Source organism: Xylona heveae (assembly GCF_001619985.1).
Source record: "Xylona heveae TC161 unplaced genomic scaffold L228scaffold_5, whole genome shotgun sequence".
Classification (NCBI taxonomy): domain Eukaryota; kingdom Fungi; phylum Ascomycota; class Xylonomycetes; order Xylonales; family Xylonaceae; genus Xylona; species Xylona heveae.
Window position 1 is genome coordinate 883022 of NW_017264197.1, and position 25871 is coordinate 908892.

General features: G+C 47.2%; 7 protein-coding genes across 7 annotated transcripts; 5 read left to right on the forward strand and 2 right to left on the reverse strand.

The window, feature by feature from the left end:
• Positions 1–22: 22 nt before the first annotated feature.
• L228DRAFT_282856 (esterase) lies at positions 23–1384 on the forward strand. The gene is made up of 10 exons (XM_018336051.1): positions 23–81; positions 143–183; positions 256–268; positions 423–488; positions 567–609; positions 668–739; positions 816–862; positions 938–956; positions 1020–1098; positions 1188–1384. Exons 1-10 carry the CDS (start codon positions 55–57, stop codon positions 1258–1260), a joined length of 480 nt encoding a protein of 159 aa, XP_018188327.1. The 5' UTR covers positions 23–54; the 3' UTR covers positions 1261–1384.
• L228DRAFT_220430 (intron-binding protein aquarius) lies at positions 1305–6274 on the reverse strand. Its single transcript, XM_018330240.1, has 7 exons — positions 5972–6274; positions 5813–5913; positions 5369–5758; positions 4755–5311; positions 4439–4704; positions 2101–4388; positions 1305–1969 (listed from the first exon to the last, which is right to left on the reverse strand). Exons 1-7 carry the CDS (start codon positions 6208–6210, stop codon positions 1524–1526), a joined length of 4287 nt encoding a protein of 1428 aa, XP_018188328.1. The 5' UTR covers positions 6211–6274; the 3' UTR covers positions 1305–1523.
• Positions 6275–8005: 1731 nt separating this feature from the next.
• L228DRAFT_282858 (putative carboxypeptidase S1) lies at positions 8006–9728 on the forward strand (the record flags this gene model as incomplete). The annotated part of the gene is made up of 4 exons (XM_018336052.1): positions 8006–8358; positions 8409–8759; positions 8814–9317; positions 9397–9728. Exons 1-4 carry the CDS (start codon positions 8106–8108, stop codon positions 9726–9728), a joined length of 1440 nt encoding a protein of 479 aa, XP_018188329.1. The 5' UTR covers positions 8006–8105.
• A 351-nt stretch (positions 9729–10079) lies between these two features.
• Positions 10080–12691, forward strand: L228DRAFT_268158 (hypothetical protein; the record flags this gene model as incomplete). Its single annotated transcript, XM_018335084.1, has 7 exons — positions 10080–10547; positions 10607–10685; positions 10745–10863; positions 10925–11623; positions 11682–11837; positions 11893–12206; positions 12256–12691. The coding sequence occupies 7 exons, from the start codon at positions 10080–10082 to the stop codon at positions 12689–12691; spliced, it is 2271 nt and encodes a 756-aa protein (XP_018188330.1).
• Positions 12692–17323: 4632 nt separating this feature from the next.
• L228DRAFT_135678 (hypothetical protein) lies at positions 17324–18515 on the forward strand. Its single transcript, XM_018329133.1, has one exon. The coding sequence runs from the start codon at positions 17421–17423 to the stop codon at positions 18195–18197; it is 777 nt and encodes a 258-aa protein (XP_018188331.1). The 5' UTR covers positions 17324–17420; the 3' UTR covers positions 18198–18515.
• Positions 18516–19394: 879 nt separating this feature from the next.
• On the reverse strand, positions 19395–21779 carry L228DRAFT_253185 (MFS general substrate transporter; the record flags this gene model as incomplete). The annotated part of the gene is made up of 3 exons (XM_018333733.1): positions 19395–20617; positions 20714–20967; positions 21694–21779. 3 exons carry the CDS (start codon positions 21777–21779, stop codon positions 19395–19397), a joined length of 1563 nt encoding a protein of 520 aa, XP_018188332.1.
• A 2501-nt stretch (positions 21780–24280) lies between these two features.
• Positions 24281–25373, forward strand: L228DRAFT_247160 (hypothetical protein). The gene is made up of 3 exons (XM_018332579.1): positions 24281–24593; positions 24666–24761; positions 24820–25373. The coding sequence occupies exons 1-3, from the start codon at positions 24440–24442 to the stop codon at positions 24894–24896; spliced, it is 327 nt and encodes a 108-aa protein (XP_018188333.1). The 5' UTR covers positions 24281–24439; the 3' UTR covers positions 24897–25373.
• The last annotated feature ends 498 nt before the right edge of the window (positions 25374–25871 follow it).

Sequence of the window (25871 nt, forward strand, 5' to 3'; positions counted from 1 at the left end):
TATTAACTGTGCCACTTTGACAGCAGTCTACCTCGTAAAGGAAATTTAGTGAGAATGGCAGCATTACGATTCGTGAGAACGGTGCGTCAGTTATTCATTCTTGGTTCGTAAATTTCAAAGCCAACGACTCATTTAATTGCAGGTTTGGGAAAGTTTCCAAACGACGTCAGGCTTAGAGCCAGCGTGAGGCCCCGAAGCACAGTACTAGAAAGCGAATCCGCGTGTTGACCAGGTAACTCATATTATACCATGCAGTCTTCTTCGCAATGTAGGTCCTACGGAAGATTTTTGTCATCTTTATTTTGTTCATATGTTTCGGTACCCATTTTCCCTTTCTTTTTCAATTCGTGGAACGCGCGGTTTTTTATTTACTGGACCATATTCAAGTTTAGTGATGACGCAATGCTAAGTTCCATCTACAGCTCAAAATCACTGCCGCACAACCTGGGACTGTAAATCTTGAGTTGGAAATTCAGAAGGAGCATACGGTATATATCAACCATTTCTGCTGCGCATTTTGACCTTGCCTTCCATCAAATTATATGCTAATTGCCACCGATGTTCAGAATAGACTTGGCATACTTCATGGAGCGACTATTGCAAGCATTGGTAGGACATGATAGACTATTCGAGAGAGCTGGTGTATTGCTCATGTTTCCAAAAACAGTCGATAGCGGAGGCTCTCTCGCTGTGGCTTCGAGGGGCCTGCATGCCACAGGAGTTTCCACTGACCTGAATGGTGCGTGAATTTATGCCGGAGACAGACATCATCTGTCTGTTCCAAAGGCATGCCTTAACCAAATTATTTCCCACAGTTACGTATCTCAACTCCGGCGGCAAAATTGGTGACCTCCTTCGTGCGGTAAGCATTGGTTACCCGTCTCTGATGGATGCTCGTGTCTTTTCGTGAGCCGTGCTTACTTACATCTCATTTCAGGAAGTTACCTGTGACAAATGTATGCTTCCTCCATAAGCTCATCTCGGCTCTGTAGTTCACGATATCTGACTTCTTAATGCAGTCGGCAAAAATCTCGCCTACACATCTATCAAATTCACAAATATAAGGGATGAACTGGTTGCTCGAGGAAGCCATACCAAGTAAGTGGCTCTATGAGCAATGATATCTTGCTGGGGCTTGTTGTCTGCAGGCCACGGATAAGCACATCTTCAGACGCTAATAATTTCAGATATATTGCAATGGCTTGGAAAGATCCTAAAAATATTGTCGACGAATTGTCGCCGAGGGAAGAAAAGTCCTAGTGACAGGATCATCAATCACAATGGGACTATATCATTCAAAGAAAGCGGGCTGTTTTAAATTCATGATAGAAACTTTACCATATCGATTTTTATACCAATTCCAAATCGCTTATTCCAGGCGTGCAGCATAAATCTATATATAGAGCTCATGAAAATTGACCCACGCCACCCGTTACCGTGCAAGTTTGAAAAGAAATGAGATCAGGGAAACAAAGTCGCCAATACATACATGCTTTTGTGTTTTGACGTTTTCGGATAGCAAATCACAGCTCTTCAGCCGCCTCGGGCTCCTCTGGACGATTGTCTTCGAGATCATTATCGACCTCCATGACTTCTGCATCTCCAGCTGGAGCTGGTAATGTTTTAGATGGCTGCGTGCCATCTTGTTCACCACTTAAAGCTGCCAATTTGGCTTGGGTGATGTCGTAGACGTATTGACCAAGATGTTCAACTCCTTCCATTTCTGCTCCCTCGGGCTCATCATTGACCGACCGCTGTGTCGGGAACATCTCCCCAGGCACGAGTTGGAGCTTGTCGGGCCGTTGCAAGAGTACACCAAAGGCCTCCTTGAGCTCATAGCAAGACTCAAACACTTCCCGCCGACCGAGAACATACAGACCGAGCCTTGCACGGGAGAGGGCCACTGTCAACCGACGGATATCTCGAAGGTATCCCACGCGGTTCGTACGAGTAAGTGAAAGGATAACATCTGTGGCCGGGCGTCAGCAAGCTTCTTGTCTGGATCAAAAAAGAAAATAAAAAAAAGAAAAGAAAGAAAAAGAAAAGAGAAAAGAGAAGGGAAGAGAAGAGAGAGGGGAAAGAAATCATCACGGTACTCACAGTCATTTTGCTCTCCCTGGTACTTGTCTACTGTAGTCACGATCCGTGGTAAGCCAAACAGCCGGTTTTTTGCGCAGCGGTGGTTCAACACATCCTTGATCAGCGCCCTTTGGCCCGCATATGTTGTCAAAATAGAGATTTTGGAAGCAGGATATCCAAGCAGCCGCATGTAAGAATAGATTGCGACAGCATACTCTGCTTCGCCAAGATTTTGTATGAAATGGGGTGTCGGCTCCATTTCACCTTTGCCCTTGTAGTCTGTGACGTTGATGAATTGAAAGTCGTACCGAAATCCGGCGTTTGCAAGGCGGAACTCAGGTTGCTCCTCAACCGCTGGAAGATCACCGAGCTGCTTATACCTCCATCTGTAGAGTTCAGCGATGCTTGGCCGAGCTCTGCCTTGCCGATCAAGATCTATCGTTGGAACACCGAGTCGAACTAAACGGAGGAACAGGCTCTGTTCCAAGTTCGCATATTGACGGAAAGCGAGGTTCTGTACAACCGGAGAATTCTGTAAATGATCACCGCAGAGGACTACGCGCTGCAGCGGCAACTTGCCATCTCTGGGATTCTGAAGGGCCAAGGGGATAAAATTTTCGATTTCGGTAATTTGAGCCGCTTCCTCCATAACCACATTGTCGTAGTGAAAGCCTGATGTTGCGATCTCATGCCGACGCATGGCAGCATGTGTGGAGGTCATCGCAATAATGCGTGCTTCCTTGACAAGCAGATAGTTTGCCCTATCTCTTGAGGTGCGGAGAATTTCAAAAGGGCGAATATCCTCTAACTCTGAGAAGATCTTCTGGACATGCCTGTAGCAGCCGTGAATAATGTCTAGTATTTGATCCTTTGAAGCATCAGGAGGAAATAATGGTTGTGGCGCATTCGAGAAATAGTGCGCAAACGGAAAGGCCGTTTCTAATTCCGAGACGGTTGAGGTACCTGACTGTAGGACGTCCTGGTACTTCATCCACGCTGGCTTGACATACACCGAGTTGAAGTAACTTGCCGTCTCACATGAATTACCATGAGCACCCGGGGCTCCAAAATTGGCAGCCAATCGATCGACTTCCGCAAGAAATGTTGCACGGTTTTCCAAAAAGGACTCGACACGGCCATGCTTGCTATAGCTTGCTGTAGTTTCGAGCTCCTCCTCACCGTGGCCCAAACGGAGAAGATGACGCTCGTCAATGTCCAGCGCCATGATCTTTTGGAATAATTGGTTGAGAGCTTGGTTACTGTGTGCTATGAGGAGTGTGCGCTGTTCGGGGAAATTTTGGTATATATTATTGATGATTTGTGTTGCCACATCCGTCTTTCCTGTTCCGGGAGGACCAACAACCACTGTAAGTCCAGGTTGTGTCCCAGAAACAATAGCTTCGACTTGAGCTGGCGTGAATCGCACCTTGTTCAGCTTGGGAGCGTCCATAGGGTACGGTCCAGTATTAGGTGGTTTATAAGTCGAAATTCTCAGGGACTTTTCCTTGTCAGGAACAGCAGCGTCAGGCTTTTCACGCCTCCGTTTCTTTGTGGATTTGGGCTGCGGAGACGGCGGTCGTGGCCCGACTTCCGGGCTTTCCAAAACATAAGGAGGACCAAAGCTCGACTGTGCGTCACCACTTGGCTCGATCGTCGTGCCAGGGAAGCTCTCCACTAGATGCTGCCAATCCAAGAACGTGTCCCTATAATCCAGAGACTTCAAACGGTTGGGTAGTCGCTTGTAATTAGCTCCGAGTGGATCACCATATCCAAGGAAGACTTCCTGTAACCATGAAGGCATGGGTACATCCGATAAAATGAGGCTTTGAATAGACTCCAGAATCGGCTTGAAATTATTTTCCCGTCCTCGTCGGCGAACTAGCAGGTTAATGGATTCGTAGATGTCCGGTCTCCCATTTGCCGCTCGTTCGTGATCAACCTTGTACATCCGGCTGTCCAACTTGACGAGAAGCCTGCGTTGACGAGCGCGATATGAATAGCCATTCATCGACTCTCCCTGCCGGTCGTGAAGAGATTTGCCATTCTCATCGAGCATTTGCACAACCTGAGCCGCCCGTAGATGCACTATACCATGTCTATCTCCGCTTGATAGTCTTGGATTTCCGTTCATGACGATGTCCTCACTGTCTACGGCTTGGACGGCCAGCAAAAAAACAACATCATCAGGACGTAACGATTCCCATTCCTGCAGAATCCCGGCCGTTAGTCGGCTTACGTCCAGGGTAAGCTCCGCCCGAACATATGCTGGAGGCTCCTCGCCAACTTTGGGAGGTACAACTTCAATTATGCTGTAAGTAGGTCAGCACATGCGCAAATGACCCAGATTAGGGATACCTACGCTGGCTTCGGAATTGGGAGCGCCATCTTTGAAAATCCACCAAACCTCGTGCTGCCATCCGGTGGACTCAATGTCGGCTGCAGTCTTTTGACTGCGTCCTCCATATCTTTGCGTATCTCGAAAAAGGATTCGCAGCGATGGAGGATAAACGAGCGGAACAGGAAGTCACCCACTGTCAAATATTGTAGATTCAGCTTCGGAATAGCCAAGGGTCGGGAGCCGTTATAAGTCTCATTGCGCAGCAATGTCTGTTCGAATAGGGTGCTCTGCAAAGAATTAGCAACGGGGTGGACATCATCATTTTCATAGCATTTACCTCGCTTGGAAGGATACTTAGATCTTTTGCGATCTCCTGGAAAGTTGGCCTTCGCTCATGCGTTGTAATAAGCAATTCGAGGAGAAAAGTTCTATCCACCGTAACATCGGTACCGGCTGGATAATTTGTTCGAAGATTGAGAAATCTGCACAATTCCGCTAGCTCGACGTCTGAAAGAACAGCTAAGTGGCTCTCCAAATCACCTCTCTGATCGATCGAGGCGTAATTCGACAAAGCTAGAATTGTCAACTTTGATTTAAAGTGCTTGAGAGCAGTCCGCTGGAGTTTTGCCAGATCAGCACAATGTATTTCGTAGGATTCTGTTCGCGACCGCTGAACACCGGTGTGATCGTCTATCGAAAAGTGGATAAAGTGCCGCAGGAGGTTATAAAGGTCGCGGAAAAGGCCATACTCCTCTTCGTTGAAGAGAGGCGAGAGCCTTATGGCTGGGAGTAGATTCAGATCTAATATAAGAGAGTTGACATATCTGCGCGTTGGTAACTGGCTTTCTAAATCGGTCAAAAATTCGAGGAATCTTTCGCAATATAGGAGGTTTTCTATATTTCCATGATTAGACAAGCGATATCTATCTGGCGAAATGGACTGTTTCTTACCAAGCGGCCTGTCCGAGGGCCGATAAAGGCGGTTCAGGAAATCGAGCATCATAGAGTAGAGCCAAGATCGTTCAAACCGTAACCTAGCCTTGCCAACTTCATCTGCGGCATCATACCGCTTTGCTGCTGCACGCCAAGCCTTTCTCAATTGACCATGGTGCTCAAACTTTGCCTCTCTCACCGACTCGCTTGAAAGGTTGTGCCAGATGGAAATTGAAACGAGGGGGGCGCATTCTTTACGAACAAGGCCACTGTCCAAGGATTGAAATGAACTGATTATGAACGAGAGAAGATAAGTCCGCGATACCAGACCAAGCGAGTCATCAACGATCATTGATAGCACGCGTCGAAAAAGCGATGAGAAGTCGGCAGGACGGTTCGCGAAATGATCTAACACCGAGATGAGCCAAAACGTCTATTACAATTCTCGGGTATCAAACTCACCCCAGATGGGGAGACTTTCTCGCGTCTTCACATTTACCATTAACGTTATGAGGATAATGTGGTAGTTCGATGCATCTTCGTTAAAACCTGGCCAGAGGTATCTATAGAAAACGTCAGCGAAAAGTACTCTTTCCATTGAGTTGTGAGCGGAACGCGGACCTCTCGAGAAATTGAAGATTCTCAAGAATGAGCAGATCTTTAAATTGGAAACCTCCAGCTTCTAGCTTGTCCCAAATCTGGCTTTTCAACACATCTTGCTTCAACTTGGTTGGTTTGGAGCCCTCAAGCCAGTTTTCACGTGCAAGTTGGACGAAGTAGTTGTCCCCTTGCAAATCCGAAACCGTTGGCCGCGACTCATGCTCAGACGGCGCATGTTTAGTTCCAGCCCTGGGAGCCATGCCGGCGATTATTATTGGCAATGGCGGACTTATTAATATTATTGTTGTTCTTCATGCATTCGCCGGCAGCTATCTTCAAAGACAGACCAACTGTCGTAGTAGACACGGCATGTACCGCTTCACCGGGTAACACTCTGTTTTATACGAGTTTGGCCCTCCTCCCTCGCTCGCGGCGACTTTTTTCAGTGGATCCTCATTTGTTCTCACTTCCTTTCCCTAAGAGCAAGGACTCCAGGAATAAATAAATTTGTTCCTTTTTAGTTCTTTCTTATTTTGGTGTTCACTTTGAAGTGTTGCCTTGATTCTCTCTTCACAGAGCTCTTTCAGACGCACAGTAATAACACTGCTTTGCAGAATCATTGTTTTCACTTCGATTGGCGCAATGTCATACGATTTCAAATCAACCTTTTACTATGACTGATTATATGCCCGGCCACTCAAAATTTGAATCGATATTATCGTGTTTCAAAGCATCATATCTGAGATGGAAGACTATCTTTAGATTGATTTTATACTGTGACTAATTCTCCACAACCTTTTAAACATGCACAAACCTCATATAAAATCAAGAAAATAGCTCCTGCATGCGATCTATGGTGAAGTGATGAAGCTCCGTCAACTAAGGTAGTTAAGGCAGTTGGCAGGACCTTTGCCCTGGCCATCAGCCGACGTTAATCTGCAGCGGGCCGAGCCGGGAAGAACCCCCCTGTTTCCTACCTTATGTTCCCCACGGTTCAGCTGCCATTATAAAAGAACCGACCACAATACCGTACCGTCACGGGGTGGTATTGTGAGGATGCTTTCTCAGTGTCTACCTACCCAGGTAATTTAATGATGTTTTTGCAATGAGGTTCAATAGGCGTGCCCGGACTTGTTTCAATACCAGCCTCCCTTTTTAATTTTGTATGCGAATAAGATTAGAGAAGCTATGCTTTGTACAGATTCAAACCCGGCTATCACTAAGAGAATCAGCTCACCATCCACACTGAGCAAGCGAGGAAATCGAGAATCCCCTCCTCCAGCTGCGACCGCTCCTCCCCAAAAGGCAACAATAAAACCAGAATCCTCGTGTGAAATATGATTAGCGCATAATTCAGAGATTCCCCGAAATTCCAGAAAGGGGAACTACCCCGTAATCAAATGGAATTCAATGGAGTTTTCGTAATGTGATAGAGCTGTGACTGGGGTATATGCCTCTTTACGAGGAGCCACGCAATGACCACCATCACCACCACGACGCTGATTACTGGCTTATCTCGGCCCCTGTCCAACGAAGGACGGACTAAACGTATCCAGAAGGAGCACTATTAAACTCACTGTAGCGGTCTATCTTAGCTTCCTGACTCGCTCAAGGCCTCCTGATCTGCAAGCAATCCTGGTCGACCACAACCTTCTAATGGCTCAATCGGCGTTGCAGCTATCCCCATGGTCAAACTTTCGCCCAATCACTCTACCAAGTCAGCAACGCCTCAATGTCCGAACGATTGATGCATCACTCGGTCAACAGACAGTCATGCGCAGGCGATGCCTGGCCGGTGTGGCTTTCATCGGCCGTACGAGATATTGTGGTAAACTGTCTGAAAAAACAGGGTTCATGTCGAAATGAATTCAGCAATCGGCCATTGCCGGCGAATCGTCCTATGTTTCATGTCAAAACCTCCTGCCTATTTGGCAAAGGGCACCGATCTTGCCTCATTGAAATGATTCATCCACGTCCCGACATTTGCGTAGAAGATACGGTCAAGAGCTGTTACCCCTCACTCGCCGATAATCCAGCAGCCTCAGTGCGCAATGGAGCTAACCGTCTGGAAAAGAGGATAAAAAAACCTTATAGCCCAAAAATTTAGCTGCGGCGCACTCTGATTCCATTTCATGCGTTGGCTAAGAGATTTACAATGCAGCTTTTCCTCTTCCTAGCAGCCTTGCTGGCCGTGGCAGGTCGAGTCAACGCGGCGCCTCTCTCTGAAAAAGACTCGCAGCTCCATAACAAGCGATCATTCGTTGAACGCGATGGCGTCAATTACACAGTGTTTGAACACGCAGCTACGGGTGCACGAATGGAATTTGTGACGAATTCTGGCATCTGCGAGACTACAAAGGGTGTCAACCAGTATTCCGGATACTTTTCTGTGGGCTCGAATATGAACAGTAATTAATCTGGTTGAGCTCTTTGCTTCAGCTATGCTGACTCGATGTAGTGTGGTTTTGGTTCTTTGAAGCCAGAAACAACCCAACTACAGCGCCTCTTGCAACATGGTTCAATGGTGGACCCGGTTGTAGCAGCATGATCGGTCTTTTTCAGGAAAATGGGCCATGCCATTTTGTTGACGGATCATCCACACCCTCACTGAATCAATATAGCTTCAACAATTATGCCAATATGTTGTATATTGATCAACCAATTGGTGTTGGCTTTTCATACGGAACTGATTCGGTTGATTCAACGGTCACTGCAGCTCCGTACGTGTGGAAGTTGATCCAAGCCTTTTTCGCCCAATTTTCACAGTATGAGAATCGTGACTTTGGAATCATGACCGAAAGCTACGGTGGTGCGTATGGCCGGATTTCAAGATGATGAAAACCTCCTAAATTGCTGCGAATAGGTCATTATGGCCCTGAATTTGCCGAATATTTCCAACAACAAAATACTGCGATTTCTCAAGGCTCTGTACAAGGAGAGAAGATAAATCTGATAGCTCTCGGCATAAATAATGGTTGGTTTGATGCCAAGCTCCAGTACAAGGCCTATGTCGACTTCAGCTACAATAACACATACTCTCCCTTGATCTCCGCCTCGCAATACAAGTCGTACATGAACAGCTATAACAGCAACTGCGCACCAGCCGTGCAATCCTGCTATAGCTCAGGTTCAAATTCGGCTTGCGAAAATGCTGAAAATGTCTGTTACCAGGACATCGAGGGGCCTCTAAGTGAAAGTGGCAATTTCGACGTCTATGATATCCGGGAGCCGAGCAATGACCCATATCCACCTGAAACATACGTAAACTATTTGCAGAGCTCAAGCGTGGTCAAAGCCATTGGAGCTCAGACAACTTACCAAGAATGTCCGAACGCCCCGTATAACAAGTTTGAGTCAACGGGAGATGGTACGTTCGCTTCCGTTCAGATCCAGTCAGCATAGGGCTCTTGACGCATGTCAAATGCTAATGCCATTCATTTGGACAGATTCCCGCTCTTTTATCAGCCAGCTCAGCGATGTTGTTTCGTCAGGAGTCACCACGTTACTTTGGGCGGGTGATGCTGATTGGATTTGCAATTGGTTTGGTGTTCAGGCTGTCGCGGAATCAGTGAACTATTCGGGTGCGTCTGCGTTCAAAAACAAGGCTCTGGCCCCCTACACAGTCAACGGCGCCTCGGCCGGCACGTTCAAATCAGTCAATAATTTTTCGTTCCTCCGAGTCTTCGGTGCCGGCCATGAAGTCCCATACTATCAGCCAGCTGTTGCGCTTCAAGTTTTTGAACAAATCATGCAAAGGAAATCCATATATTCGACTTAGATGGAGGACCTGAAGGTGTGGTACAGATCGCGCCATTCAGGTATTATCAAGATAGTCCTAGCCTGACAAATGAATAAGCCCAATGGTGAGGGCGTTATTATAGGAAAAAACCCTACAACTAAGTATGACAGTCATGGCTTATGCCTTTAATATTGATTTTCTTGAATTGGTTAGCCAAAAAATTCCAATTCTAATGTAATAGTCGCAATCAATCCTTTGCATGTGTGAATGCCGACGCGATTCAGCGTTATTTAGGGACTACAAGAAGCTCGGGCGGTGAGGCATTCTGCCGCCTTTTTGGGTGGATGATCTGCCTGCTCTATCGCCAATTCAATCGCCGCCTTTCCAGTTATGGCACAAGTACCACTTTGCCTGTACCGAGCCATCAAAGCTGCCCGTTTCATCGCGAACCCAGATATAACCTTAAATTATCTTTCACGATCACAACTCTTCAAAGGATATTCTTCGACTCCATATCGGAACCTCATTGTGCGACCTTTTCTTCGAATATCAAGCGAGATTGGACAGAAGGGGGGAGCGGCTCTCGGTGTCGGCGCAGTGATGTCCAGCGACGGAGTCGTGTCTGTGGACCAAGCCACGCAACAACTACGCAAGCTGCTTCAAAAGGCCCAAGAGGTTAAAACAAGCGGAAGCATTGAGCCTCCGCTTCTGGAGTCCGACTTTGATGGAGCCATCAACGACAGGATATTTCGAAGTGAAGAACAAGGGACCAACAATACTCAGCAAGCTGAGATTGGACGACAAGCGCATTATGCTATTATAGAAACGGCTGTTCGAAACATCTTTTATTCTACGCTTGTAAGCAAGAATTCAGCCGGGAAAGCCTAAGCCAACATTATCTGAAAACGGATTCACAGGCAACGATACCAATCGATGATCCCCGATTCATTCGATTATGGAATTTACTCGACATCGTCTCGATTCTATCTGACAATGGTTTGTTTCACGGCATCATTGATCCACTCACGGAACTCTTCTGACTTGACACAACTCAGAGCAATGCGAACCAGGGCTCATTTTCTGGCTCATAGAGGAGCTCCTCGATAGTCAGACAATCGACGGTTGCAGAAAAGTGTTTGATTATTTGGAGTCTCGGCGGGAGAGACTCACCGCGGTGAGGTTCAACATTGATACTGCTCTGGAGGATTCTGCTCTGACTTATGCCTTTTCTACAGAAACACTTCAAGCAAAAGAACTTGATCATCCTCCGATCGTGTAACGAACTTCTGCGTCGATTGTCGCGTGCTGAAGATGCTGTCTTCTGCGGACGCGTCTTTATCTTTCTGTTCCAAAGCTTCCCGTTGGGCGATAAAAGTTCGGTCAATCTGCGAGGTGAATATCATGTCGAAAATGTTACAACCTTTGACAATCTGGCCTCAAAAGATGGTCAGATCGCGGACAAAGCGAACGCGGATAATCAGATGGAGGTGGACCTGGTACAAAACGACGCTGAAGCCGAGAGTTCAAAAGAGCGCGATGACGAGGTAAAGCCTGAGGTTAGCATAGGAGATGACAATTCGACGAAGCCGACGCAGACAACTCAACCTTCTCCCCGTCCTGCTGAAGAGCAATTGAAATCCAAGGAGAAAGAGGATGCGGACAGATTCTATTCCATTTTCTGGAGCTTACAACAGGACTTTTCGAATCCCACGAGACTGTTTGACCAGACATACTTTGGCCCCTTTAAGTCCGGGCTTGAGACTGTCGTCGAAAAGTTCAAACAGGTCCAGCATACACTTGTGCCCTGGGGCTCTGCAAGGGCATCTGCAGACTACAAGAGAAGCTTGAAACGAAAACGTGCCGACGAGGATGATGGATTTGCAAGCACTTTCAATCCGAAGTACTTGACAAACAGGGACTTGTTCGACTTGGAGGTAGCTTGAAATTCCATCACCGCGGTTTTTTCAAACAAAAAAGACTAACACTATGCAGATCAGCGACCTTGCCTTTCGAAGGCATATCCTTGTACAGGCGCTCATTCTTCTTGACTTTTTAGTTTCACTGAATCAGAGATCAAAAAGCAAGTTGACAGGACTCCAGTCGCAAAATCGATCTGTATTATATAGTCACACTTTAAGTGAAGAAGACGTAAGTACACATCGATGAAGAGACCTTCAACAGATCGTTCTAATAATTTTGTCAGAGTGCATGGGCCTTCAAGATTAGAGGTGAGGTCGCAAACTATTTGCAAGATGGAATGGAAGGTAAATTTTATTATCGAATGGTGGACACTGTACTTTCACGGGACAAGAATTGGGTACGATGGAAGGCGCAAAGCTGTCCACCTATAGAACGGCCGCCTGTTTCAGTACAAGAGCATCAGGATGCAAGAGGAGTTGCTCGCAGAAGCTGCGCCAACAAGCGAATGCGAGCAGCACCTTTAGGATCTCTGGACTTGAATTTCTTGAACGACGCCGAAACTCCTAGCGGGCTGGAGAAGCTGAAAGGCTCAGATAGGTAAGACCAGTGTACGTTTACACCTCGTACGGATACTGACGGGGAACAGATCCGAGATGCCCAGTGTCGAATCTTTTGAAAGACCGATTGAGGGAGATGACCTTGATTTGGACATGGCCATGACCGACGAGGACAAGCAACTGTCTCTGAACGCAAAAGCTAGTAAAACGTGGCGAGCCTTACGGCTGGCCTCAAGAGGGCGATTGAATTTGTTCGACAAGATCGAAGATGGCAACAAGCTGCAGATACTATTTCGGTCCTATCGGGGAGAAGATGGAAATCAAAACCAAGATTCTCCAGAAAACATGGAAATTCCGGATGGCGCGCAGGCCAAGCAAGGCGACCAGGAACGGGAAGCTGTTGATGACGCTTCGCCGAAAGGAGATCACGACAACGCTATTTTACAAGAAAAGTCGGCGAATTTAGCGCCTTCTCAAACGACTGAAGCACAATCTTCAGGAGCAGATGATGCTGTGGTCAAGTAGGAAAGGAAACAAGCCCGCATCAATTTTCCACCGTATCACCGAAGTCTTATTAGTCATAGCGCGACAATGAGCATCGAATTTAGTGTGATTCTAGAAACGTCCCAAGGCTTGTGGACTCTCCCAATATCCCATTAGTGCCGATGAATAGCCGGGAGTCTTTGTGTTTTTCATTCGTTTTGAGCATGGCTTGCAAATGTTGTCGTGGCTGGATGTTTAATCGGTTTGGCAGTTGATCACGTGGGTCATTTCATTCAACGCAGTATCATGGAAGATTTGTGAAGAAGAGCAAAAAGCCTCGACTGAAAGCGCCTTGGATCTGACCAATTATTCTATTTTCGACTGGCGGAGCAGGTGAATGGAGGAAGGACCTCTGAAAAGCATGAAGGATGCAGCTCCGAGTTGCCCATTCACCCTGGGCCAAATTAGGTCAGAAAGTGACGGGGTAGTTCTGGTAACTGTGGGTGCTTAGCGTTTCGGGGGCAGCTTAGACTACAACCTGTTGCTGAGCTAGCCGCTTTAGGCCATCTGATGCTTGGGTACGCGGAGGTTCTCGGTCCAACATTAATGATGCACCCCCTGAAGGGGGCCGAGATCCTGTGGTAGAAGACGGCTCATCCTTGCAGGGCCGGCTGGGGGAGTTACAATGACGGCTGCTAGTCCAGCCTGAGCGTCGGTATTTGTCTCCTCATATCCTCCATACGGGACGGTCCCACTTGGCACTTCTAGGCGGCCCACAGGCTGTCGCGCGTGCCGCTGCTCATCTTTACTCCGTTGCTCCAGATTCAGTGTCGTCGGGACAGTACGGAGGCAATGGAGGCATAAAAGCCGCAAAGCGGGCTTGCAAGGAAACTTGATTGCACAAATTATTAATGGGAACCTTGTCGTTGTAGATGCCCGACATAGCCTCTAGTACCGTACGGTACAGTGGCCTGCGGCAGATGTCCAGACAGGCCGAGAATGAAGTGACCCGATAATTTCTAGCTCAGCCATGCACGTCTGCAGGTGTGTCGCACAACAAAGGCGGTGGCAAGGAAGTTTCCCCCAGAGTTAAGATTGCGGGTTATGAGCTTCCGAATGAGAATGCCACTATCCTACAATGCTTAGCTCTTCTTGCATAATCCGCACGAGGTTTGATGACTTCTTTGGGTAAAGTTCGAAAGGGAAGAAGCTTCTTTTTTTCCGGTACAAGGAAATCTGTTGCCCCATTGGCCGACTACACGAAAAGAATAACTCGATCCTGCCCAAAGCGTACACTCCATTGACGCGTTCCTGAAAAAGTTTTTCCGAAAAGGAAGCAAATCGCTTCGGAAAATCTTTTTGACTTTTGGTGGGCGGGAAGTGCAAACGCTGGAGCTCGGGGCTAAGGGGGGGCCCGGGTTGATTTTCCCCGTACCGACGAGCTCTCGTTGTCCCTCTAATGCTGCCTAGCTCAACATACATCATCTACTCCCAGGCTCCCGAGTAGATCGTCTGCTTTCTGGAACCAAGGTCACCTCCTTGAACGAACAAGATGCCCATACTTTTTTTGACAGCATTTTTTTAATTCTTGCGCTCTATACTCTATAGACATCATTAGGCTGAAGAATCAATGAATTTGCTGACTGATATGAGAAAAGGGCATCGGCGATTCGCAATTGGGGAAAAAAAAAAAAAAAAAAAATAAGCTTCACGATTCATGAGTATTGATCGTCGATTGTGCCACTACAAAGGGTTCCCGTCTTACGTTTCAAAGTTTTATTTTTTCCAGCCTGGCAATGCTTCGCCATTCACTAGTCCCGTTTTATTCCATTACCGCCGGTCCCTGCTGCCAGACATCATTAAAATGGTTCGCCCCAAGGTGTCATTGCTGTCCCGCTTGTCGGTGAAGGCACGGGGTACGCGTGGCGATCACGTCTTTTGTGGCTGACAGACGCAAACCCATCCAATTCAATTCTGATTTTGGATCTGTTCTTCTTTTTCTTTTCGGACCTTTAGCCCTAGGATGGCGGGCAAGTGTGCAGTCTGCCCCGCACCCCACTATTATCGTGATGGTCTTATCCATAACTGGAAGGTTGGCGCCTGATTGTCCGCTAGAACTCTATATCACAAGTTCACAACCTGCTACCTTGACCGCATCGGGCTCCCCGGAGAGTTACATTACGGCAATCGAGGCGCGAACTGAGATGCCGGCAACTCTGGCGCTTCAGCACTAGGCTGGTTAGCTTGATCATGAAGCTACTCAGCCTCCAAGTGATTTGGCCGCAAGATACTAGAATGATTTTGAATTCTGTTATGAAAAAAATACACACTGAAATTACGGTTCTACTTGACGAGGGTCGAGGTATGCTCCAACTTTCTTCGCGCCTGTGGGATGTGTGTATAGGTGTGTTGCGTGTTAACCAAAGATTGACAAGAAAATTTTAACCATTCGGGGCTTCAGCAGCCTGATATTCTGCCATGAAACGGCCAATCGTGGTGGCCAAGGCTTCGTCGTTTCTTCTTCTCCTTCACCGTTTAGCGTATTACAGTACGACTACATATCTCTGGTCCCGTCTACTCCCTCGTCCGGTAGTCGTCCGACAGCTTAAAAGGGTCCGAGCTTCACAGAGAATCGTCACTGGAGGTACTCGAGGTGTTCCTGCCCCTTGCTGAATTTACAGTTTCCGACCTACTTGTCAATCGTATTTTCCGTGTCACGCTAACTGTGATTCTTCTTGGCTGACTGTGCCGCTAACCCTGGGTCCCCCTTGCAATCGACAAGAACCAAGGACGTACAGGATCAGCATATTGTACTGCTCCAAAACTCAAATGACCCTCCGAGCCTCCGACATCAAAGGACTCACGGTCTGGATCGAGCTCGGCCCCTTCTCAACCCTTTCCCAGGCCCGTACCTTGCTGGGCCCACATATCCTTCGGCCTAATGATGGCATGACGAGGTCACATTGAATGAGCCTTAAAATATATCGAGGCTTTGGTTGTCTCCTGTGGCAACTGGCTCATCTGAAATTTGATTTTCCGGTTCTTTCCTACCACCTTTTTCGACGTCTTCCACTAGCAACCAAACAACACGGGTCGTTCACATTTAGAACATCATACCAGATTTTGTCTTCTCGTCCTGTCTATTTTGCAGTGGCGATACTTTGACACTCTGAAAAGAGGTTGATCAGGGACTTTCAAACGATATATGCGTTTGTAACGTGATGTTATTGTAGGATCAACCTCTCCGGCCTTTGTTGTGCATGACAAAACTCAGCCAGATGCTTGACCGCCCGCTACCATGTCATGCGATGCTTTCTTCCACTACAGCAACCAAATAAAAATTGGAACAAGTGAACTGCTTCATAATATGCGCTTCAGGTAATTTTCGTCGGACCGGAGAGACGGAAAGCCGTCGTTGTTTTTTGCTGCTCCACCCCGCGCTTCTGCACTAACCAAGGAAAAGGATTCTTCTATCGTAAGCCCCGACGGACCGTTGTGGCTCTCGTGTGGTGGAACCTTGGCTTGGCACAAGGCTATGACCATTTGTAGTGAAAAGGATACTCAACCCTTTGGGCCACGCAAATAGCCATTATCTATCTACCTATGCTTGATTAGTGATTTGCCCTGTGATTGGGTTGGTCCTTTTAAATTCTGCATTCTCACGTCTGTGCACAACGTGGACTCCGACAAACCGATCAGGGTTGGGCACCGTTTCAACAAAGATTTTCTTTTTTTGTTTTTGATCACCGGAAGATAAGCCGTCAATCTTGAAGGGTTTCATCTACTGCTAACGCAAGATTACAACAACTTCAAGCATCTTCGGTACGAGGCTCTAAGCACCTACTTACCTTCGTGGTGCTTTCTTATCAGCCATATGGAGGTCAATTTTGTTTCTCTGGAAGATGTAACAGAGACGTTGCTTTTGGGCCTCCCGTTCAACGTATGCTAAGTGTCGAATGGACCTTTTTGGCGGACTTAACTGAGCAATTATTGGGCGAGTTGCCAACGCTCGGCTCTATTGAGACATTCTGAAGCAGCGGTCAAGCAATCGGTCCGGTCATATTTCATTTCCTCAGTACAGACAAGGGACCCCTGGTGTGTGTTCTCGTGATTGAGCTCTTAGGAACTAGAGCATTCTTTGTGCAACTCATGGATGAGAATACAATGAACGGGTCCAAAGCCCCGCCAAACGTCCTCAAACGCGAACAAGACGAAGGAAATCACTTCATCCAAGCTACGCCAATCCAGGAGGCCAAAAGACGTTCAGATGACCATAACCAGACGGGTCATACTCTTACCTCCAACATCTCGCTCGATCATGAATCATCCGTGCTGGAGAATGAGATTCCTTCAGAAGCCAGGCAGAAACTGTGTTCAGGATCAAGACACATCAGTGAAGATGAACGCAAAGAGAGGATCCTCGAATCTTGTGTTGACTCGTCTGCCACTGAAGAAATTCCAGAGGGGGGCCAAGATGACAACAAAAATGACTCTGACTCGACGGATCACACAATAACTTCAACATCGCCCTCAGATCAAAACAAACTAGATCGACGCAAGATGAGAAGATTCCGGTAAGAGTTGAGCAGAGGACTTGGCAGCGGCTCTTTTGACTGATGAACGGTTGACAGACTCACCCATAATCAGACAAGATTTCTCTTGAGCGAATTCATTCGTGATGCGCATCCTGATGCTGCACAACGAGAAAGGCTGGCAAGAGAGATTCCCGGCTTAAATCCTCGTCAAGTACAGGTTTGGTTTCAAAACAGGTATGATCATGATGAAGAGCTACGTCGATGATTCCATGAACAACGCTGATCTTATTTTTTTCATACGCAAAAGGAGAGCAAAGTTGAAGCAATTCTCAAAGGCCGATCAAGAACGAATGCTCAAGTCATGGGCCCTCCCAGCAAATTTTGACGCAACTCGGCTGTTATCCGTATCTCAGCAGGGGCATGCTGCAGACAATGAACCTTCAGATAGAGTTTTGGGCCCTGCGCAATCAAAGGCCCTTGTGTGGCGCTATCTGAATCCTGCGACGCTAAATACCATAGGTTCATCCGAAAGACAGATCTTTGAGCCGCTAAACCTGGAAATACATAATACTGCATCGCGGTCGAAGCAGATAGCTGAACAGGACAGCTCAAGTTCAGCAGCATATCAAAGCAGGAACGCAAATACAAGTCATGGCAGGTCGACAATGGTTTTACCAGGTGGAGGTATATCGCCAATCAAATCTCCAGGAGTCTTCACATCGCATGATTTTCAAACACAATTTATTGGGCAGAGAAATCACAATTGGTCCAGCAACGCACCAGAAGGCCATTCACAGGACTATCCCTCTTCTACAATAGGTTATAGCCAGAGCGCCAGTGGAAATCCACTTCAGATTTATCCTCACGGAAACCCTTTGCCTCTGGCCACAGCCAATCATCATCAAACTGATCTTACCACGGCACCGGCTGACACTGTCCCTCAAAGCGCGAATGTTTGGAATAATACACTTACTCAAGGTATGTTTACTAGTCTCGATTTTGATTTTCATTGAAGAGTAATTGAAAACCAGCACCAGAGGAGCATCATCGCTCTCAATTTTCGAGGCCCTTTACGCCAAGTTTTGCTTATGCTACACACACAAATTATCAATCAAGCCCCTATCCGCATTCTGCTCCTGCGTATATGGAGGCGTTTCATTCGGAACCTTCGAATACTGCTCCAGTAACCGCACAGCCGGTCGATACGTCTCTCGGAGGAGGCACGGTATACAGGGATTTGCGCATCAACTATCTTGAGCAAACCTCTCCTCAGAGTTCCAGCCTACCGGACAATTCGACGTTTTCTAGGTATTCCCAGGAAATGGATGGCGATTATTCGTCTCAGCCTTTGTCGACTCCGCCGATTCCCGGAAGTCATACGTTGCCTCGGGAGGAAGAATGTATGGCAATAAACGGTTTTTTCTACCCGCTGCTCCCCTACGATATCTTTCAAAATCAATAAACGACAGAAACCTTACTGTCCAGGGTCATTGCGCACTAGCAACCATATCATCAAACAAGGGTCCCAAATCAAACAGCCGCATTAGTTCAACTGGAGGTTGTACTCGTTAATTCATAGTATGGTTCTTTGGCTGAGGAATATTCCTTAGCTCAAATCATTGAGAGGATCGTGCATCCGTAACCAACCTATGTGCCTTCAATACATGCCGCAGTCAAGTATATATGAAAATGTCGACATCCAGTCACAACTTCGCTCAAAGTGGGCATCGTCTACCGAATTGTGCAGATACTCTTTGAAGATAGGACGAAGGAGGTTGACTTATCATTTCGAGGCACTGAAGGTCAAGCCAAGGCATGTGCATAGAATAAACCAGTGAGCCGAAGCCGCTTGACGAACCAAACGAATCTTTCATAGCAATATTAATCTATAGACTCTCTACTCAGGAATTATTCATTCGTAAACAAATGGGATATATGTCTTAGAATGGTTTAAATTCAAGGCGCCATGCAAAGAAGATGCCTGTGCACAAGAAGGTTGCCAAAATATGAAACGAAGAAATGAAATGGATATATCATTCCCAAAGAGAAGCACAATCTCAGGGAACCAAAAGAGCAAGATGCGGTCCACCATGCATTCTCTAAGCCATGACGTCTATGCATCTATTATGAGAAGCCAAAGGGGAGGGGGAAATTAACCCCCAAAAAAAAAGGATCTGAGGTCGAAAGGATGCTCTACAAGGAGAATTCAACTATGCCCTAGTGACGGCATATTTACTGAAACGACGGACTCGCACGCCGTACCGGTAGAGGAGATACGGAACCGGGGCCATGATGGCACTAATGATAGCCAGAATAGTGAGCGTCCAATGGACACCAACATTTTTATAGAAAGGGATGCCGACAATTGTCATGCCGCCAGCAGCAAGGTAACGGGTGAAAGCAACAAAGCTGAGCGCCGAGGCGGCATAGATCTCGTACGAGTCGATGACATACATGTACGCGCTGATGAAAATGTTCATGACACCGTATCCAAAAAGGACAGACGAGGCGAGAGGAGACCAGAGACTGATGCTGGGATAACTAGTCCAGCCCATCCACAGCAGACTAATAGGAACAGCAGGAGCAGCACCCAGCATCGCATACCAAAGTCTGGTCTCTGGGTGAAGCTTGAACGTCGCTCTCTCGGTTTCCGGAACCTTTTCAAATTCTGCACGCGTCCATTTGTACACAACAGGTACCAACACGACAGCTGAGAGAATGCCAATCAGCATACCGAGCCAGAGGATATTGGTCAGTCCTTGAGAGAGGCCGTGAATGTCGGAGAAGATGAACGTGTATCCATCCAGGAATGTGAAAAGGACGATATAGATCACAGTAAGATAAAGTGACATCAGGAGGATGATTGGCTCAGTCCATGTCAGAACGAACGGACGGTAAACGGCAGTCATAAGACGCTGCAACAGAGTCGTCGTGCGGATTTCCATCTCCGACCGGAATCGATCATCGCCCGTGAGCTCGCGGTAGTGTTTCGCTTTCCAGCTCAACAGCAATGGTGCATATGTCTCTGGCTGGAAGAAAAAGACAATACTCAGCACTAGCCCGCCAATAATGAGCATGATCCATTCTGACCACCGCCAGCTTATAGCCCCGGGTCCAATATAACTTCCAATTACAGGTCCCAGGACCGGCCCACCGAAACCGGCAATAGCAAAGAGGGGGAATCCAAATGTCTTTTCTAACGGATCCCACAAATCTGCTACTGTTCCGCCGGCGCAGGTCAGTGGCGTGGACCCAAAGAAACCCGCGAGGAAACGGAATATGATCTGCGCGCCAATGTTGGGCGCCAGTGCCGACGCCATAATCCAGATCATGAAGAGGAGCATGGTGCTCATGTACACTGCGTTGCGACCAAATGTTTCCGAGAAGGGTCCGGCGAACAAGGCGCCGCAGCCGAAGCCCATCAAGAACATGCCTACGAAGAACAACATAGTTAGCTTAACTCCAGGTCCAAAAAAAGACACAATAATTTTTTTTTTTTATTTTTCTATTTTTTTTTTTTTCAACTTACCTGTTGCCAGAGATCCAGCGACGTCGCTTACGCCAAATTCCGCAGCGGACTGGGGGAGAACCGCCGAGTCAATGGATGATGCTGCCGTGACAGCAATGGCGATACAAGAAACAACAAGCGTGGCCGCGACACGTCGTGGTATGCTCCAATTGTGTGGCTTCAGCGGGTCATTGTCGCCTTCCCATCCCACCACGAAAACCTTGCCTTCTCCTCCTTCGTCGGGCGTTCTATCCCGGGCATGGATTCCCGTCAAACTGTGGCCGAGAGCAGTGCGCCCCGTGTAGCGCGTCTTCACGGTGGCAACTCGATCCATGGACTCTCCCGAGGATGATGATGACGACGAATCATCATCTTCTTTATCTTCACTTTCACCTTCCTTCTCTTCCAGTTCGTCTTCGGTGTGTTGCCCGTCACGGTGGGCAAAGTCGCGGTTTTCTGATTCTGGAGGGATCACTATGGGGTCGTCATTTCGTGGGGCTTGGTTGTCGAGTTTCTCCTCGTGAGGGGGGTGCGAGAGAGTCAAGCGCGAGGCCTTTTCTTGATCGCGCTCAAGCTGCTTCTTTGCGGCTTGCGCAAATCGGCGATATTGCAGATATGACTGCATTTTCCCTTGTCAACTCTCCTCCAATAAAGTTTGACGAAACAAACGCAGAATTCGTCTATTTGAGGAAAACACGATTCACTTGCGGCGTTGCCTGGGTTCTATGTAACAATCTAAACTCAAATAAGTGACGGTCTAGGATGGCATCAATTGAATATATAAGAGAAGGCTGCCAGCAGTCTTCGAGTGGGTATGTTGGAATTTCTTGGGCTTGGGAACCACCATATATTTCGAAAGGTCCGAAAACATGACGTTACCCCCGGTCACATTTTTTTGTTGTCTTTAGTTTCTGCTGCAAATTACTAATAATTCACTATCCACAAACTTAAACATTTGCTGTGCCGCCTAAGTTACTGCGACACGGCCCGGGGTCTTAGACTAGCCAGAAATGCAAGTAATGGAGCTCCCCAGCTCAGAAGTTGGTTGGTTGTCTGTCTCCAACGTGGTTGTGATCGCTGTTGACATCTCTGACTCAATGGCATTTTTTTGCGGACTCTGCGCCGGTTTACCGAATTTTCGCCGAACTGAAAAAAAGAAGCTTAAAACCGAAAACCGAGACTGACGGACGTCAGAACCGAGATTTCAGCCAATCGATGCTGTTATTCTTGTCTTATCTGAGCCATCTGCCTCCGGAATTCATGGCAAAACGACACGGGTAATCGGCATGCTCGTGCCTATCTCTCAACGACCGGAGTTAATGGGACAACGGGAGCACCCTTTGGCCCAATCATATTACACCCTCGCACGCTGAGTGTCAATAGGGAAATGTCATCCCCCCTCTTTGGGCTCTACTAAACCCCACACAACTGCATCGTTGGAGCCTCGGAGCTCCACACCGGAAGGCGGAAAGCAGCTCTTTAGAATCATACAATCGATGAGCTTAATGCTTACCTGCCAAGATGCTGGCCGCGTTGACTTGCATCCCCGCAGGCTCATTGTCAATTAGTAAGTTATATGTGGCGGAAGGCCATGCTGCATCCTCGGGGGCTGGGTCATCCGGCTGTCAGTCTGTCATGCCATTCTTCTATAATCCGTATTCGTAATCTCTGTGCTTTGTTTTTTCGATTTTATGTCTTTACGTCTTTGCAGATTATGTAATTGTCAGAGACCTTTTGCTATGAACGGTCTATTGAATTAAATGTATAGTTCTTTTTTTTTTCCCTGGTTTCATGTCTATTGTCAAACAATAGCTGCATTTTACTTGGTAGGATACGCTCGCTCAGTTCCGACTGTGTGCAATGCCAATTTTATTTTCCCCGCTCAAGATTTTGCAATTATTCTGTCAGCCACCCAAGTCCTTACCAAGTTTCCTATCACCTCCGTGAAGCGAGGCTGCGCAACAGTCTCCATTGGTTCCCCTGCACCAGATGGTTAATTGCGATTAGCGGACAGGTTATCCGCGATTGCTACAGCAGGATTAACACGCATTGAACTTGCAATATGGGATCTCCGGCCTTCCCTTCAATTTTCTGGAAAAGAAAATAAGTTCAAAAGACTATGGCGATTTATGCATGGCAGGAGAACGTGTCGGGAAAATGTGCAGAGAGGCGGATTTGGAGATCTCGGTCATGGTCTCGGCATCTTGTACTGGAATAGAAGGCTGGCCCGCCGCAGGTCAAGAGGAGAAGTACGCGTCTGATACGATTAGGGGATAGATCGGCTTGATGCAGGCTGTTGGGACAGATATTCTTCTCGTAAGCACGATATATTAATACCGAGGATAGATTTTGTTGATGTTTTTTTTTTTTTTTTCTAAGAAAAAAAAAAAAAGGGGGTTAAAAAATAAATTAGAATAAAAAGGGAGTTAAATGCCAAGTGCTAAATCCTCTTACAGGTTGCCGCCTCCGATGCAGATGGCATAGCTCCAGGTAGCTCTGAAGAAGAACTTGCGCAAGACCTTGCTACAGCTTGCTGTGCAGGATTCCAGGTTGCCTACGAGAACACAGTTGGATTACACATGCTCCGACTGCCGATTTGGCCAAAACAATACCACCACAGGGATCCACATTTTACAGATTTCGGAAATATATAAGCCGTTTTGGCCACTCAACTCTGCAAATATAAACAAAAATAGACCAAGAGGGCGGTGGGCGATGAAATATCGGCCTTTGCCTTTCCACACCCAAGGCTATTTGCCCGTTATTGATGGTGGCACGTGCCGTGCTTAAAACGGGTTTCAGAGGGTGGTACTCCGCTGACATTTTTGAGGGGGGAGGAAGAAGAGTTCCTCGTTTGGACAGCGCAGAGAAGCAGGCAATGGATGGCATGACTGCACTTGATTAGGTCCATGACGCTTGAGTTGATGCACAGTAACCCAATCAATGTTCAGGAAATTAGAATGACAAATGGAGAGAGAGCTTGTTCCTTAAAGAGAGGGATGGGAGCCAGTCAGAAGAGCGTTAATTGTGTTTACATGAACCTATCTTCAAGATGTTACATGAAGTCAAATAACTTGCTTCTTATTCGACGGGAGAGCACTCATTGTCTTTCATTAGACACTCAAAGAGCCAATCCGAATGATTGTAATAATGTTTACGAATGCTAAGGACTGTCAGAATCCAGGCATGAGTGCTAATACATTCGATCTCATTCGATCAAGACCCTATTGCTGGCTCTAAGAGGAGGGCGTGAGCCAATCGGGGACTCTGTAAAAGTGTTTACGCAGAGATTGTCATGACAGAAGTTTGATTTCTTGCATCGATCCGCAGTCATCAGCATTCCGACGCGTCTTATAGGACAGAACTGCGGAAACTAATGCCGTACAGGCCAATCTTAGCTGGTCGAAAGGCTGGAGCGAGGCGGAGTGGAGTGAGAAGAAACCAGGAACAGCCCACTGCCGGATCCACCTTCCCCAGCTTTTCTCGCCTCCCACGTGGCCGGCGACCAATCAGCGCTCGTCTGTTTCTAATCATCTCATGACATATTTGTGCCTCCAAACCTTATAATAAAGTATAAGTATTGAGAGCGATGACCTTGTGATTTCAGATCATCAGCTCTCAAGTTCTTCCGTTTTAAACAAATTCGACGAATCTCCGAAAGACGATTTTCACCTTCAGCCGCTTTACCGTTAGCACTTCGCTATAAACCAAAGTTCAACTTCACTTCGACAATCCTAAACAGACAAAATGGTCGTCCCTACTACCTGCTGCGGCCGTGACGGTCAGGGCTGCATTTGCGCCTCTGAGGCCAAGTGCTCTTGCGGCTCTCACTCTGCTCTCCACTGCACGTGTGATAAGGCTGCTACTGAGAACACAATCTCTGGTGCTCGTTGCTCATGCCGTATGTTAAATCCTTGGGAAGACATTGGTCCTCCAAATTATCAGAGAGAATTTGGTCTGACTCAATATTTAGGTGCTCGTGCTCAGGGCCAGTGCAATTGCCACCGTGCTGCGACCGAGAACAAGACCATAACTGGTGATGCTTGCGCCTGCGGTCAGAGACAAGCTGGTATGTGCAGATCGGTTTTCACCATGGCTTGATCATCTTCTTACGAGTTTCTTTTTAGGTGCTTGCACTTGCGAGAAGGCCGTTGATGGCGGACTCTTGCCCACCGAGACCGACTTCACCACTGTCAAGGCATAAATCTGTCGACGTATATTTGCAAATGTTTTTGGCAGAAACGCCAGCTTATCTCTACAAAAGCGAACACATTCGGAAGGCGGTTGGGTGATGATTTTTTAAATATTTACAAGGTGGCGTTGCGACGAGCTCAGGCATTTGGGATAAGAAGTTTTTCACGGGACGATATTCTAGTTGATTTTCTTTTCAGTTTTCTCGTCTTAATCCCAATGGCGGGATGATTCATATTTGAAAGTTATTTTTCTAAGAAGATACCAAATTGAGATTATTCGTTCCAATTAGACTTTTGAACAGTAGCTTAAATATCCTAAATGGCGTTAAGTGTCATATGTGAATTGTCTGGCGCTATAGATGTTGCTGCCTCCTTGGGATGAGGGGCGATGAGGGGCAATGAGGGGCTACAGGAACGTCTAGACTCTCAGATCACTAAACTTTCCTAAAGAAGAAAAGAATCGGTGCACGGATGGAGTTAAATGCCGATGGTCTCAATGAGGATTAGCGCGCTGGCTCTCCGCTCCCATGCACGGAACAAGAACTATGCTTCCATCAATCGATTCAATCGAATAATCAGCTTGCTGAAGCCACAAAGGTCTCACTTTTATCCTGTCTCAGATCGGGGAGGCGGAGAAACTGATTGATTTTCTCATTACCGAAAGGTTGTTCGTTATTCACACACCAAAAAATTCTCCACCGAAAGCCGATCGACCCGTTTTGCAGCTCAGGAGAGATAGGGGTTACCAGGGTTACCATGTGCGATCATACCCGAACCTTGCGGATTTGACTGTAGCACCTGGAGATTGGACTTTCAACTATTACAACTGCCTTGCATTTTTTCCGGTTGACATCAGTGCTTTGAGCGCTGTAAATCGATCTCTAAAAGACGCAATTTCGACCTGGGATCCGCCGCCGCAAACTTTCCCGCGTCGCTGACGGAATCACGTTTCGGGTGCACCGCCCTGTCTTCCGCACCGAACCCAG